Here is a 13947-nt window from a genome sequence, read left to right as displayed (position 1 = left end):
CATGTTGTGGCATAAACGTCTTGGTCACATCTCACGAGATCGCATGACACGACTCGTAAAGGATGGAATCTTACCATCTCTTGACTTCAGTGATTTTGAAACATGTATTCAATGCCTCAAAGGCAAAATGGCTAAAGGGAATAAAAAAAGAGCCACCAGAAGTTCCAACTTGTTGGAAATAATTCATACTGATATAAGTGGCCCCTATCCCACTTTCATTACAGGACATACTTCATTTATTACATTTATTGATGATTATTCACGTTATATGCACCTTTATTTGATTAAGGAAAAGTCTGAATCCTTGCAAACTTTTATTGATTTTAAAACTTTGGTTGAAAACCAACTTGAACGTAAAATAAAAGTTGTAAGATCAGATAGAGGAGGTGAGTATTATGGTAGACATACTGACGTTGGTCAAGCCGCTGGTCCTTTCCATGACTTTTGTAAGGATCATGGCATAATTAACCAATACACCATGCCTGGTTCTCCTCAACAAAATGGTGTTGTTGAAAGAAGAAATAGAACCCTAATGGACATGGTGAGAAGTATGCTTGCTAACACTAACTTACCTACTTTCCTTTGGACTGAGGCTTTAAAAACAGCCGTTCATATACTCAATAGAGTTCCTTCTAAATCTGTCCCTAAAACTCCTCATGAGATTTGGACAGGGAAGAAACCGAGTCTTAGATATATGAAAGTATGGGGCTGTCCTGCCGAAGCTAAATTCTATAACCCTAACTTAAAGAAACTTGATCCTAAGACTGTTACATGTTTCTTTGTCGGTTATCCGGATAACTCAAAAGGTTATCGGTTTTACTGTCCTTCCCACACTACTCGCATCAGTGATACACATCATACCACGTTCCTAGAGAACTCAGAGATAAGTGGGAGCACGACAAATCATAACTTCGATTTGCAAGAAGTACAAGAAGCGGGGGGAAACGTTTCGTCAGTTATTATTACTCCTCCGATAACTCCTCTTGTACAGAACGCTGCTCCGAATGTCACTGATCAAACTCCTCCTAATGTTAATCATGAGACCACTAATGCTGAAGGATCTTACAAAAATCCCGAAAATCAACTCAGGAGATCATCGAGGTCACGTAGGGCCACTAATTTTGATGACTTCATTACTTATCTTACTGAAGTTGAGGATGTTGGAAAGCTTATTGATCCTACCTCCTATAAAGAAGCCATTAATAGTGATCAGGCCACTCAGTGGAATGAAGCCATGATTGAAGAGCTTAATTCCATGCAGCATAATGACGTTTGGGAATTGGTTGAACTTCCTGAAGGATCCAAAACTGTTGGTTGCAAATGGGTCTTCAAAACCAAATTAGACCCGAAAGGAAACGTCGAACGCTATAAGGCCAGATTGGTTGCAAAAGGCTATACTCAGAAGGCTGGAGTCGATTATCAAGAGACTTTTTCTCCCGTGTCTCGTAAAGACTCTTTAAGGATCGTTATGGCACTAGTAGCTCACTTTGATCTTGAGTTACATCAGATGGATGTTAAAACAGCTTTCTTAAATGGAGACTTGAAAGAAGACATATACATGTGGCAACCTATAGGATTCATTCCAAAAGGTAAAGAGCACATGGTCTGCAAGTTAAAGAAATCCATATATGGGTTGAAGCAAGCATCGAGACAGTGGTACCTTAAGTTTGATGAAGTTATTAAAGAACAAGACTTCATAAAGAATCAAGTGGATGAATGCACCTATCTCAAGATCAGTGGGAGTAACTTTATAATCCTTGTTTTGTATGTAGACGATATTCTACTAGCAAGTAATAACTTGGATATGCTGCATGAGTCGAAGCGGATGCTTTCGTAGAAATTCGACATGAAAGATCTCAGTGATGCCTCTTATGTTATAGGTATCGAAATACATCGGGATAGGCATAATGGTATTTTAGGTCTTTCTCAAAGGGCCTATATTGAGCGGATTTTAGAATGCTATAACATGCAACATTGCGCAGCCACTGTAGCTCCAGTAGTTAAAGGAGATGTATTCGGTACTTTCCAAAGTCAGAGCACTGAGATTGAAAAGGAGCAAATGAGGATGATACCTTACTCATCAGTAGTTGGGAGCATTATGTATGTTCAGGTCTGTACTCGTCCAGATATTGCTTATATTGCCGGTATGCTAGGGCGTTACTTATCTAATCCTGGATTAGCACACTGGAAAGCGGCTAAGAAAGTTCTACGATATCTGCAAGGGACCAAAGACTACAAACTAACGTATAAAAGAAGTGACAATCTAGAAGTAGTAGGCTATTCCGATTCCGATTTTGCCAAAAGCAAGGAAGATAAGAAATCTACTTCTGGGTATATTTTCATGTTAGTTGGCGGACCTATCTCTTGGCGGAGTCATAAGCAGAAACTGACTGCATCGTCTACCATGATGGCTGAATACATTGCCGTTTATAATGCTACTTGCCATGGGATGTTAATTAGGAATCTGGTCAGTGGACTCAAAGTCGTCAACTCCATTTCTAGACCATTGAAGCTTTACTGTGATAACTCAGCTGCCGTAACTTTCTCGAACAATAACAGTTCAACTGGCGCTGGGCTGTATCTCGATACAAAGTATCTGTTTGTACGCGAATGGGTCGAGGAAAATGTTCTTTGTATTGAGTACATAAGTACAAATGACATGCTAGCGGATTCGATGACCAAAGGTCTTCCTCCTAATATCTTCGTAGGACACGTGTTGAAGATGGGGTTTACTAAAGACTTAGTTTAATTTAATAGCATATTGTACTTATTTGGTCATTAATATTATCGTTTAAAAATTTTCCCCCTTATTCAGATTTTGTTTGTCTATTAATTACACTTTGAGTACTCATATTGGTGTATTGACATTATTGTGACAAAATTTGTCTTAGTCAATTGATCATTTCTTATTAGTTTTAAATTTGAGTCATAGTTTGACTAGTGGGGGTCCTGAGTTGATGTTCTTCTCTACGACTGTACTTATTGGTTATGATTTCGGTTTAAAACAAAATGAGTATTGTTCCGGAACTTATTTAAATACTCATAGATAAATGATCGCTCGGTCAAGTGGGAGAATGTTGGAACCACGTTAGTGTGACCGTCACTGATCATGTATCATTCCTGATATGATAATTGACGATAATGAAATCCCTATGTCTAGGTAAATATATGATGAGCGTATTTACTCTTAAAGACGTAGAATAGGGTTTCCCATTAGGTGATTGTAAATAAGAGGACTAATGGTATACACATTAAACACCACAGGGGTTGAATGTGTAATTACTAAAGGGTGGTAAGTGTAATTACTCTCATTATAAATAGAAGGTAATTAACCCTAAGTTAAGGTTAATCACACACACATAATCCCACACAAATTCGTGTGTTTACTCCTCTCAAATTCGTGCATAACATCACAGCCGAATTACCCATCTCATCCTAACTCAATCACCTTGTCTTGGGAACCCGAAATCAATGGCAAACATGTTTAATGCCTTTATAGGTTCCACAGGATCATCTGGTGAGTATTTTTCCTTGAATCAAACCATGTTTATTCCAACATAGATTTCATGATCAGGCTAACAAGAACAAGAAGTGTTTTTTTAATCACATGGAGCAACTTATCGAGAAGTCTTTTTGTTAAATACTCGTATTTGACATTTCAATAGTTACACATTTTAAAGTTCTTTGATATATGTAAAAGAATGTTGCAGATGCATTATCGTTGTTTCAAGTAGGGTATTGTAGTCATTATATGATTAAAAAATAATTATCATTGATTTTTTTTATGTATAAATGTTATTAAATTAATGGTTTGAGGATATTTGATATTTTAATATATATTAATATTGGATAAATTTGATATTTTTTAATGTGAAATAGGTATATTTGATATTTAGAGGATAAATATGAAATTCATTCTTAATTTATCATCTATGATGCTTTGCTAGTGTTACTAAACTAGTCTTGTTGTACATGAAACCTTTTAATGATAATATTGTACGTCCACTATCTAGCATCACATGGCATACGATTAAATACTAGTTAGTAAGTATTTACCTTCATCACCATTATTTCCATATTTAACTTCTTTATAATGACCAAAAGCCTCAAAATAATCATCATTTGCACTATCTAAAGTAAGTTACTATTGTTTTATTATAATAAAATGCACCAATTAAACAACTTATTTCTTTATATACCCTCTCACTCTTTGATCTACAACTCTCTGTCTTTGTGTGTTTACAAAAAATAAAATTATATGGCAGCTACTAGTACAACATCCTCCAATTGCACCACCTTCTTCAACACAAGACCAAGCCATATCGAGCCAAGGGTGCGACCACCATCTAACAATAACGGTTGCGCAAAGCTAGATGGGGTGGCTATGTGGCTCGTGAATGGAGTTGCTAATGCATTTTTCGCGTCTCTCCAAAGATGTTCTTGTATTCGTATTGGAACCGTAGATGATCATGAAGATGAGTCTAATGACTTGCCACTCATTTCCAACGATGGCAATTCGCAACATGATGGCGGCGATGTGGTGGCTGCTAGTGGTAGTAGAAGATGGAGGAAAAGAAGCAAAGGAAAGATTAAGGAATGAATTGAAGTGCTTTTTGTTGAAGATTAATGAATTAATTAATGGTTATATTACAAATAAGCTATAAATTCATGTGTTTTTTTTTTCTTGTTGGTAATTAAGTTCAAATCATATGGAATTATATGATGTTCCTTGTTTTTAGTTCTTTCTATCTTTTTGGAAATACCAATGAACAAATGGGCACAAAAGGCTACAACCAATGTGAGCTGTGTTTTACATGTTCATAAAATGCTTACAATTATTATGTGATATATATATATATATATATATAATAATAAAAAAATATTATTTATTTCTTTTACTCAATAATATGTATTAATATAGCAACGGCCTTTGGTTAAGTGTTCATAACAACATTTGCGAAGATAGTGCTGATATCTTCGATTATCTGATGTCGATCTCGTTCCTTTGGTTTCGTAGAAGAGGAAAAAACATGGTAATGGATTGGTCTAAATGGACTGTAAATCCTATTGGGTAATGTTTTCCAAGGTCGACAACTTGTTTGTTAAGTGGTACCATTTATTTTCTTTGCGGTCTTCTAGCTTTCATTAAGTGTTGCATTCCGTCAACTCAGGACTTGCATGGGATTGCAATAAAAACATCTCGGAGTAAAAACCGGTGGCTCGGCCTCTGTTGATGGGGTTTTTTTCTCTTGTCTTGGTTTACCGTAATTGGCAAGAGTTTTTTTCGTAACACCCCGATCTTGCAATCCTCGCAGTTAAAGTTCTGAATCATGTTTCAGTCATGTCTGTTAGTTTTTGGCTATTTCTTATGTATTGTTGTATATCTTGACTTCTTTGATTTGATCTCTAGTATCTTGCTAGTAGATCTTCATTAATAAAATTTTCGTCGTTCGAGAAAAATATAGCAACGGCCTTATTATTTTTCTACATATTTTCATTTTTACTAAATTTCTCAAGCTTGCCACTGGCCCACTCTTATTATTATGAATTACAAATATTGCCGTTATTTACGAATGAATCGATCTCCTAGCTAGTGTTTTGTGGTTTCAATTTATGAATTTTTCATAAACGTTAAAAATTTGGATATTTTGACCTTCATATTGTATTAGCATATGTGATTTCCTTCCTTTTGTATCTCTTTTATATGAGAGTAAGTACCTGCGTATTGCGGCGGTGAGATGATGAGGGTGATAGGTCATAGAGTGTGATAGGTCATAGGAGGTAATATGTCATAGAGTGTCATTGCCAAATGTCTTAGTCGTACGGGCTCCACCCTCGGATTTAAAAATTCATCGAAAGTATATCGAATGACATCTCTAATGAAAGAGCATGAAATTTTAAGAACATCCATATAATTCTTATAATTTATCGATGTACGGTTTTTGAGATAAAAGATTTTGAAAGAGTTAAAGGAATAAAATGATTTATGGGGAGAGAAAAAATGATTGGTTGAGATTTGAGGAGAGAGAAATGGTATTATCGTTATTTTAAGTAAATATAGAATATACGAGAGAGATATTTTAAAGAAGTACTTAAAATCAATATTGAAAATTTAAATTAAATATTAAAAATTTATAGACTTTTTATTTTATAAGATAGTATAGATAATGATCTATATTTTAATGTATATCTTAGCATAATGTATATAACATTATAACCACCATAAATATTGCCTAGTGGTTAAGCATTATGATGTTCTTTTAACGTGTCTTACGTTAAAAATCAAACCCTTGTAGCTAGGTAAACATCTTGGATCGATGTCGCTTGATCACTGTTTGAATAGAAGTTCGAAAACAGAATTGGAGATGCCTCATTAAATCATGTGTATCTCAATCAAAACTTGTTAAACTAAATTAAATAGTTATATATTTACAATATACTTCGTAATTTAAAAATTGAGCTTTTATCAAAAAAAATTTATGCATGTACGTTAAGTATAGCCTTAAGACTGCATATAGCATTATAAATAGGTCATGAGGAGAACTCTAGTCTTGATACTACAATTGGATACACATCGTCTGACCCGTATGAGTCATATGATGTCAATACAATACCCGTTTGTTATCATCAAAATGACTTAAACGAGACAAGAACAAGTAGATGGATTTGCTCATATAAAGTTTCTACTTATCAAACAATATCGCATCTTTTACTTAATTACATGTAGATAATTGGGTAAAAAAAGAGATGATTGGTACTTGGTAGGACAGAAAAAATAAACGGGCATGAAGAGGTGATTCTTTACTTTATTCAAACAAATTAAAGTCAGCAACTTTTTGCATGCTTGTGTATGATGTTGTCTTGTGGGTTATCATATGGTTTGCTTATTTTACTTCATGCTTTTCCCTCTATATTACATTAATTAACATAGGATCCAATCCTAAAGAAAGATTACAATAGATGCTCCTATTATATATATATTGCCAATTTGTCTATAAGGCCTTCAATAATGTCGCCCGAATGAGTGGATGTGAACTAATTTATTTCAACAATGAAGTAGTACATTAGTACGTGATATCATATGGGCATTATATGTATAGTACGCGATCGAGTAGCTAGTGGTAAGCTACTAGCACGTACAAAATATTTGCCGACAAATAAACTATAAAGGAAAAAGAGTAAAATTTACAAATATAAAAGTAATTCAAATAGAATATAAACGTCTTTTGTAACAAACTACTTAATATTTAACTTACAATTAAAAGAGATAATTTAGATATAATATAAATATCTATCAATACAAGGTCCTAAATTCTTTTATGGAGAAAAAAAAACCGTTAGATGAGTCCAAATTTTAAATTACAACCCTTAGATCAAAATAATTGTATCATTACCAGATTTACTTTTAATTTTACACGACATTAATCCTTCTATTTTATTATTTAAACAGAATATAACCTTATGTAATTAAATATATTAATGTATAATAAGTATATTAAGAAATCTATATATATATATATATATATATATATATATATATATCTACGTTATTTTTAGGTTAAAAATAAAAATAATTTTAGAATCTAAAAGGAAAACAAATACGTTGGATTCTTATTCAAGTTTTACAAAACTAATAATTAAATATACAAAAATAAGAAATTAATATTGTGTCACTAAAATATTATAATGGGGAGGGAGATTCATTCGCTCCTTTCGTACGTAAGAATCGAGAAACCATTGTTTAGAAACTATAATTTTAAATTTGTTCGTTGGACGGTAATATTTTACTCCCCCGTCACAATTTATAGTCAAATTTGGACATTTAAATTGGGATGGGAAGAATAATATAAAATGAAGATATTATAATTAATAGATAATATATGGTATTTTTAATACTTATAGACCATTAAAAACTATAATGTAATAAATTTATTAGAAAATATTATAGAAACATGATTAGTAAATATTTTCGAATTTTATATTACACATATAGCTACTTAAAAATTTTGTTTTAACAATAAAATGCTACATAGTAAAAATCTTACTTGCAAAAGAAAATGAATGTCACATAAGTTATATAGAAAGAAATGATAAATAATTTGGCTTTACTTTAGTTACATAGACAATTTTACCAACCTAACAAATATTTTCTAAGGATTATGCTAAAATGATTGACAACAAAAAAGTCATGTATGATTTAGTGAGATGAGTATACATAAAAATAACATTTAATTTAAATTTAATAAGAGTTGTTTAACTAACAATGGACAAATAAACAAATTCTCACATTTATGAGTGTGAATTAATAGGGGATTTTTGAGACTCATGATTTCCAGACATACTTATAATTTATGAGTAAAAGTAGAAAATAAAAAAACAAAACAAAAATCCCACTTGTAATTCAATTTAGAATATACTATTCAAACTTTAAATTATATAAACTAATGTATTTTTATATATTATTTTGATCAATTGTATATTTAATTTTTATAACATTGAAGTTCGAATGAGTAATTTAACATATTGATTTAAGTCACACTATTATAAGTTTTAGTCTACCCAACTCGACGATTATTACGAAGCGATTGAGGTGGTACGCTTTCCATTGGTTTTCACTTTTGTATACAAAGCACATGAGGTCGAAAATGGAATGAACTTAAAAATTGAGAATAATAGGAAAGTGATTAAGTTGCCCCTAATTTCCCGTGTCGTATGTCCGAATGGAGGGTTATTGGTTCTGTTCACGGCTTAGTATGTTTTATATGTGGACCTAGTTATTATCAATGTATAGATATTTACCTTTGGAACCCTTCTTTATCAGCTGTAATGCGTCTCCCAGAATTTACTTCTGAGGATGATCCTAATAATAATAAGTTTATATTCAAGTTTGGTTTTGACCCCAAATCCGATGATTACAAAGTTGTTAAGCTTTTAGTATGTACCCGAGAGCACAAAATGATGGAAGTTGAGGTGTGTACAGTATGAGGAGAGGTACATGGGAATACATATCATCTGATACCTTTCCTTGTAAGGTTATTCGGCCGTTTGAGTGTGATAACCACGCCATAGCCGGTGGTCATGATGGACAAGTTTATTGGTTGTGCTGTAACGATCATGGTGACCGTGACATACTTGCATTTGATTTGGGTGATGAGGCATTCTATGAGATATCTCTTCTGGATTCTATAGGCAAATCTAGATTTGCTCAAATGATGTTGGGCTTCTTCAACAGAAACCTTTGTGTAACTTCATATAGAGATCATCTTTTTGGTGTTAAATTTGATACGTGGGTGATGAATGATGACCAATCTTCTTGGATGAAACACTCATGTTTTACTCGTAATACAAGCCCTATGGGATTCAATAATGAATTCCTAATTGGTCATATAAACCCTCTGAGTGGTGCTTCCGATCCTTTAGTCTTGTATGATCCGGATACAACCAAGTTTAAATACTTTGAGGGTTGTTGTCTTGATGACACAACCCGTATTGTTCAGTATGTCGATAGTCTGGTTTGGATAACGCCCGCTAAGAAGATTTGGTAACACCTCCTGTGTTGCATCTGGCCTTGGGTGAGATCTTGAAAAGATAACTACAAGAGTAGTCGAGGTAATTTGCTCTTCAAGAAATTTTGAAAGATGCACATTAGAAGGACGATCATCATGAGATTGCAAGTGTTCGATATCATAACTAATTTGTTCACATTTCATGTGCATTAACGATCATCAACCGTCGAAATCCATCATATTGTTTTCTTCATACTTTATAAAGAAAGTAACACGTATTTTAAGAGGTTTTTACTTGTGTTCGGGCTTAAAAATCAACTATAATAAGTCATGGATTTTGGGATGGGGGTGGAAGAAAGGGTGGCATGTAGTATCAATTGTAAAGATGGGTCATTCCCTGTTGACCATTTGGGCCTAAGGATAGGTGGCAATATGAATAAAATTGGGAGCTGGAGTTTTTTATTTGATATTTTCGAAGCAAGGTTAGCTACTTGGAAGTCGAATGTGCTTTCTTTAGCTGGTAGACTTGTCTTAGTGAAATCGGTTTTGGAAAGTCTCCCTATTTATTACTTTTCTCTGTTTAAAGTCCCTGGGAAAGTGATAAATGACTTAGAAAGCATTATTAAAAGATTCATTTGGGGTGGGTCGGGGGAGACAAAGAAAATCCACTGGGTGGCTTGGGATAGAATGGCCTCTCCTGTCAAGTTGGGTGGTCTCGGTTTGTGTAAGTTAAGAGATTCTAATACGGCGATGCTCTCTAAATGACTATGGAGATATCGTAATGAAGACAAGGCTCTGTGGAGGAAAGTAATTGATGCAATACATAACACCAAGAGATGTTGGGAACCATATATTGCCTATAAACTGGGCTGTTACAGGAACTTGGAAATCAATTGTCAATGAAATTAGTAGAGTCAAAGTGCATGGGGTGGGTCTGAACCAATGTTTCAAAGGTGAAGTCGAGCACGGGGCGACGATCAAGTTTTGGATTGATGTGTGGGCATGCAATGTAACATTGAAAGCAATGTTTCTGTTACTTTTCAAACTCGAGAGGGACAAAAAATGTTGGGTCAAAGACCGATGCTGTGTGGAAAGTGGCAGTCCTCGTGTAAAGTTTCAATGGTCTAAGGAACCGGCTTCTGTGGAGGAATTGGTAGAAAAACAAAATCTTACAGACTTGTTGGATGGTTTCGAACTGAAAGATGCCTCTCATAGATGGATATGGAGGGGAGGAAAGAATATGATCTTTTCGGTTCAAAGTGTTAAAGAATGTTTAAGAAGTGAGATTGATTTTAGTGATCGGTTTATATTTGAATGGCCGAAATGGACGACGAGAGATTGCAACATATTCATGTGGCGAGTTTCAATGGATAGACTCCCAACTATGGTGGCACTCAAGAATAGGAAGGTAGATTTTGGCAGTGTGGGATGCTTACTCTGCGAAGCTGTGGAAGAAACTCTTGAACATATCTTATGCTCATGTGATCTAGCTACCTCCATCTGGTACAGGATAAACATGTGGTGCAAAGTGAGACCCCTCTTCTTTATCTCCATCAAAGACATTTTTGGTTTGGAGGAGCACTTGGGTCTGCGGAAAAAACATAAGAAGATCTTTTAAGGAATTCTCTATGTGACGTGTTGGTGCTTATAGCGAGCAAAAAACCGTAGAAGGTTCAATGACGAGATAATAAGGGTCGAAAAAGTGTTTCAAGAGATCAAGGCTACTAGTTACTTTTGGTTAAGGAATAGAATGAAGAAATGTACAGTTAGGTTAGAAGATTGGAATACGTTTAATATTATGTAGGTAATAAGGCTTTGTAATTATGGTTACCAACACACTACGGGTGTGTTTTGTGTTTGTTGAATGAATAAAAGTTACCTTTTAAAAGAAAAAAATTGATCATGACCACATGTACGTACATTGTCCAAATCTGTATTAAACAACATATATAAAATATGGTCTTTCTTTAAATAAAATATCCGAACAACTAAGGACTTCTAAAGATTATCCGACTTCTTAAGGATCTCGACTCGTTCATCAATCTTCCTTTGGTCTAGTTGCCTTTGGAAGAGTGGACGAACACACTGTAAACGCATCTCCACACTGGCTTGTCGTCTAGGTGGGTAGAACGCACTCTGTTCGGTACATTTATTTGAAGACTGTTTTTACATATACACAATATATATATATATATACCTTAGAAAGGTTGTCGATCTATCATTAACTTAGTTCAATTATTAATTGAAAAGACACAAAAGAAAATACTCATGACAAAATTGTCATATATTAATGACCTGGCCATTAAGCCACTTGATGAGCTAATTAAAAAATAATGAATAAGAACCCTGATTGAATCGGATTAAATCTTAATGATTAAGCTAATCCCCCACCAAACGCTACCCGTTAATTCCATCTTTAAACCCGACTACCCACTTCAAGATTATACTATTCCTTCAGTTTTTCTTTAGTATTTTAACTAGGAGGTACAAGCCCCCACTTTGCGGAGCCATAATTATCGTTTTTGAGAGTTTTATTTTTTAACTACAATACCACAAACAAAACATCATAAATGTGTTTACTTTCATATTTATAATTTTGTAAAACATAATGGTAAAAATAACGTGGTCGGTTGTTTTCCATTTTATGGGAAATGGTACAATCACCACGTCATTCTTGTCGACTCATAACTTTTGACTCGACTCGAAAACTTGATTTTTAACTCGTGGCTCGAAATGTGACTCGACTCGTAAGAGTCTGGACATTTATATATACTACACAATATTGTATAATTATATATATGTGACATATTGATAAACATAATATAAGTTGATTATTTTAATACTTTATCAAAATATCACATATTCGATATTTTTAAGTCATATAATTACAGTTTATCTCCAAATTCATACTAAAAGAATAAAAAATACACATATAACATACAAAATAATGTAACCATAAATATGATATATAATATATAACCATATTATCAAACTACAACAATCATAAGTTTGCGACTCGTAGTGACTCATTTCAAATTCACACCGTGATTCGTAAGAGTCAGGAGAAAAAAGAGTCACACAACGAGTCGCTCGTTTTCGGTCTAAACCGACTCGACTCGTGACTCGTAAGTGTCTGACAACTATCCACCCCATCATGTTCAATCCAAAGAATAGAACATGGTTGACGAATATTTCACTACATTTTAAAGCTTGACTAGGGAGTCGAACCTATGACACCTAAAATAGAAAAATGGGCACTTGAACAACTATTCCAATGTAACTTTTATTCAATATTTGCTATAACTGACGAGCATGATACCCGCACAATGCGGCGGCGAGTCGGCGATAATGGTGGTGGCGACACCTATTGGTGTAGGTAAAAATATTTGATTTAAAGAGGTTAGTAAAGATATTTTATAATATAATGGACTAATGGTGTATTTTAATATTAATAGTTGATGGTAATTTAATTAATTAAGGGTATTTTGGTCAATTCGGATGTCCTATTTATGTAAATTTTAACATAGGGGTTATAATTTTTATATAGCAGTACGAGCATGGTACCCGCGCAACGCGGTGGCGAGCCGACGATGACGGTGGTGGCGACATCTATTGGTGTAGTTAAGGTATTTGATTTAAATGAGTTAGTAAAGAAATTTTATAATATAATGGACTAATGATGTAATTTAATATTAAGAGTTGATGGTGATGTAATTCATTAAGGATATTTTGGTCAATATGCATGTACCATTTTTGTAAACTTTCAAATGGGGGTTATAATTTTTATATAGTAGTATAGATATAGAAGTATAGAAGTATAGATAGATGAATTTTATAATATAATAGACTAATGATGTAATTTAATATTAAGAGTTGATGGTGATTTAATTAATTAAGGGTATTTTGGTCAATTCGCATATCCCATTTTTATAAACTTTCAACATGGGGTTATAATTTTTATATAGTAGCATAGAATTATAGATATAGATATAGAAATATAGATAGATATATATATTCTAATGTAATAGGGTCATAAAAAGACAAAAATATATGTTCACTTACCTTTCTGTTAGTAAAGGGTACTATTTGAAATTTGAAATGCATGGCTTACCTTATACGAGTAATAAATTTCATCTTAAAATCCTTTATATATTTATCCAGAAACCAGTTACTTCGACTTTCTTCTCTTTAGGACACGCTTTGTTGATGTCCGTAAAATCTACGCACATTCTCCATCCGCCATCCTGCTTTCTAACCATGACGGGGTTTGCTATCCAACTTTGGTACTTCACCTCCCTTAGTATCCCGGCCTTCACTAGGTCAGCCACCTGTTCCGTTGCTGCTTTGCTCCTCTCAGGGGCTAGGCTTCGTTTCTTTTGCTTTATTGGTTCGATGTGAGGCATAGTATTTAGCCTGTGTTGGGTATCGAATCTGTCACCAT

At 33.8% G+C, this 13947-nt stretch overlaps 1 protein-coding gene across 1 annotated transcript; it reads left to right on the top strand.

The window, feature by feature from the left end:
* The first annotated feature begins 8826 nt into the window (after nt 1–8826).
* Nucleotides 8827–9545, top strand: LOC122609162 (F-box/kelch-repeat protein At3g06240-like). Its single transcript, XM_043782221.1, has 2 exons — nt 8827–8970; nt 9033–9545. Exons 1-2 carry the CDS (start codon nt 8827–8829, stop codon nt 9543–9545), a joined length of 657 nt encoding a protein of 218 aa, XP_043638156.1.
* Nucleotides 9546–13947: the final 4402 nt, after the last annotated feature.

The sequence above is a fragment of the Erigeron canadensis genome, chromosome 7, assembly GCF_010389155.1.
Source record: "Erigeron canadensis isolate Cc75 chromosome 7, C_canadensis_v1, whole genome shotgun sequence".
NCBI lineage: Eukaryota > Viridiplantae > Streptophyta > Magnoliopsida > Asterales > Asteraceae > Erigeron > Erigeron canadensis.
Note: the sequence above shows the minus strand (reverse complement) of the source record. Positions and strands in the feature narration are given on the sequence as shown.

Coding starts and splice junctions, on each gene's coding strand:
- LOC122609162 (XM_043782221.1), top strand. CDS start 8,827: ATGCGTCTCCCAGAATTTACTTCTGAGGATGATCCTAATAATAATAAG. Junction 8,971..9,032: donor ACAAAATGATGGAAGTTGAG/GTGTGTACAGTA, acceptor TTTCCTTGTAAG/GTTATTCGGCCGTTTGAGTG.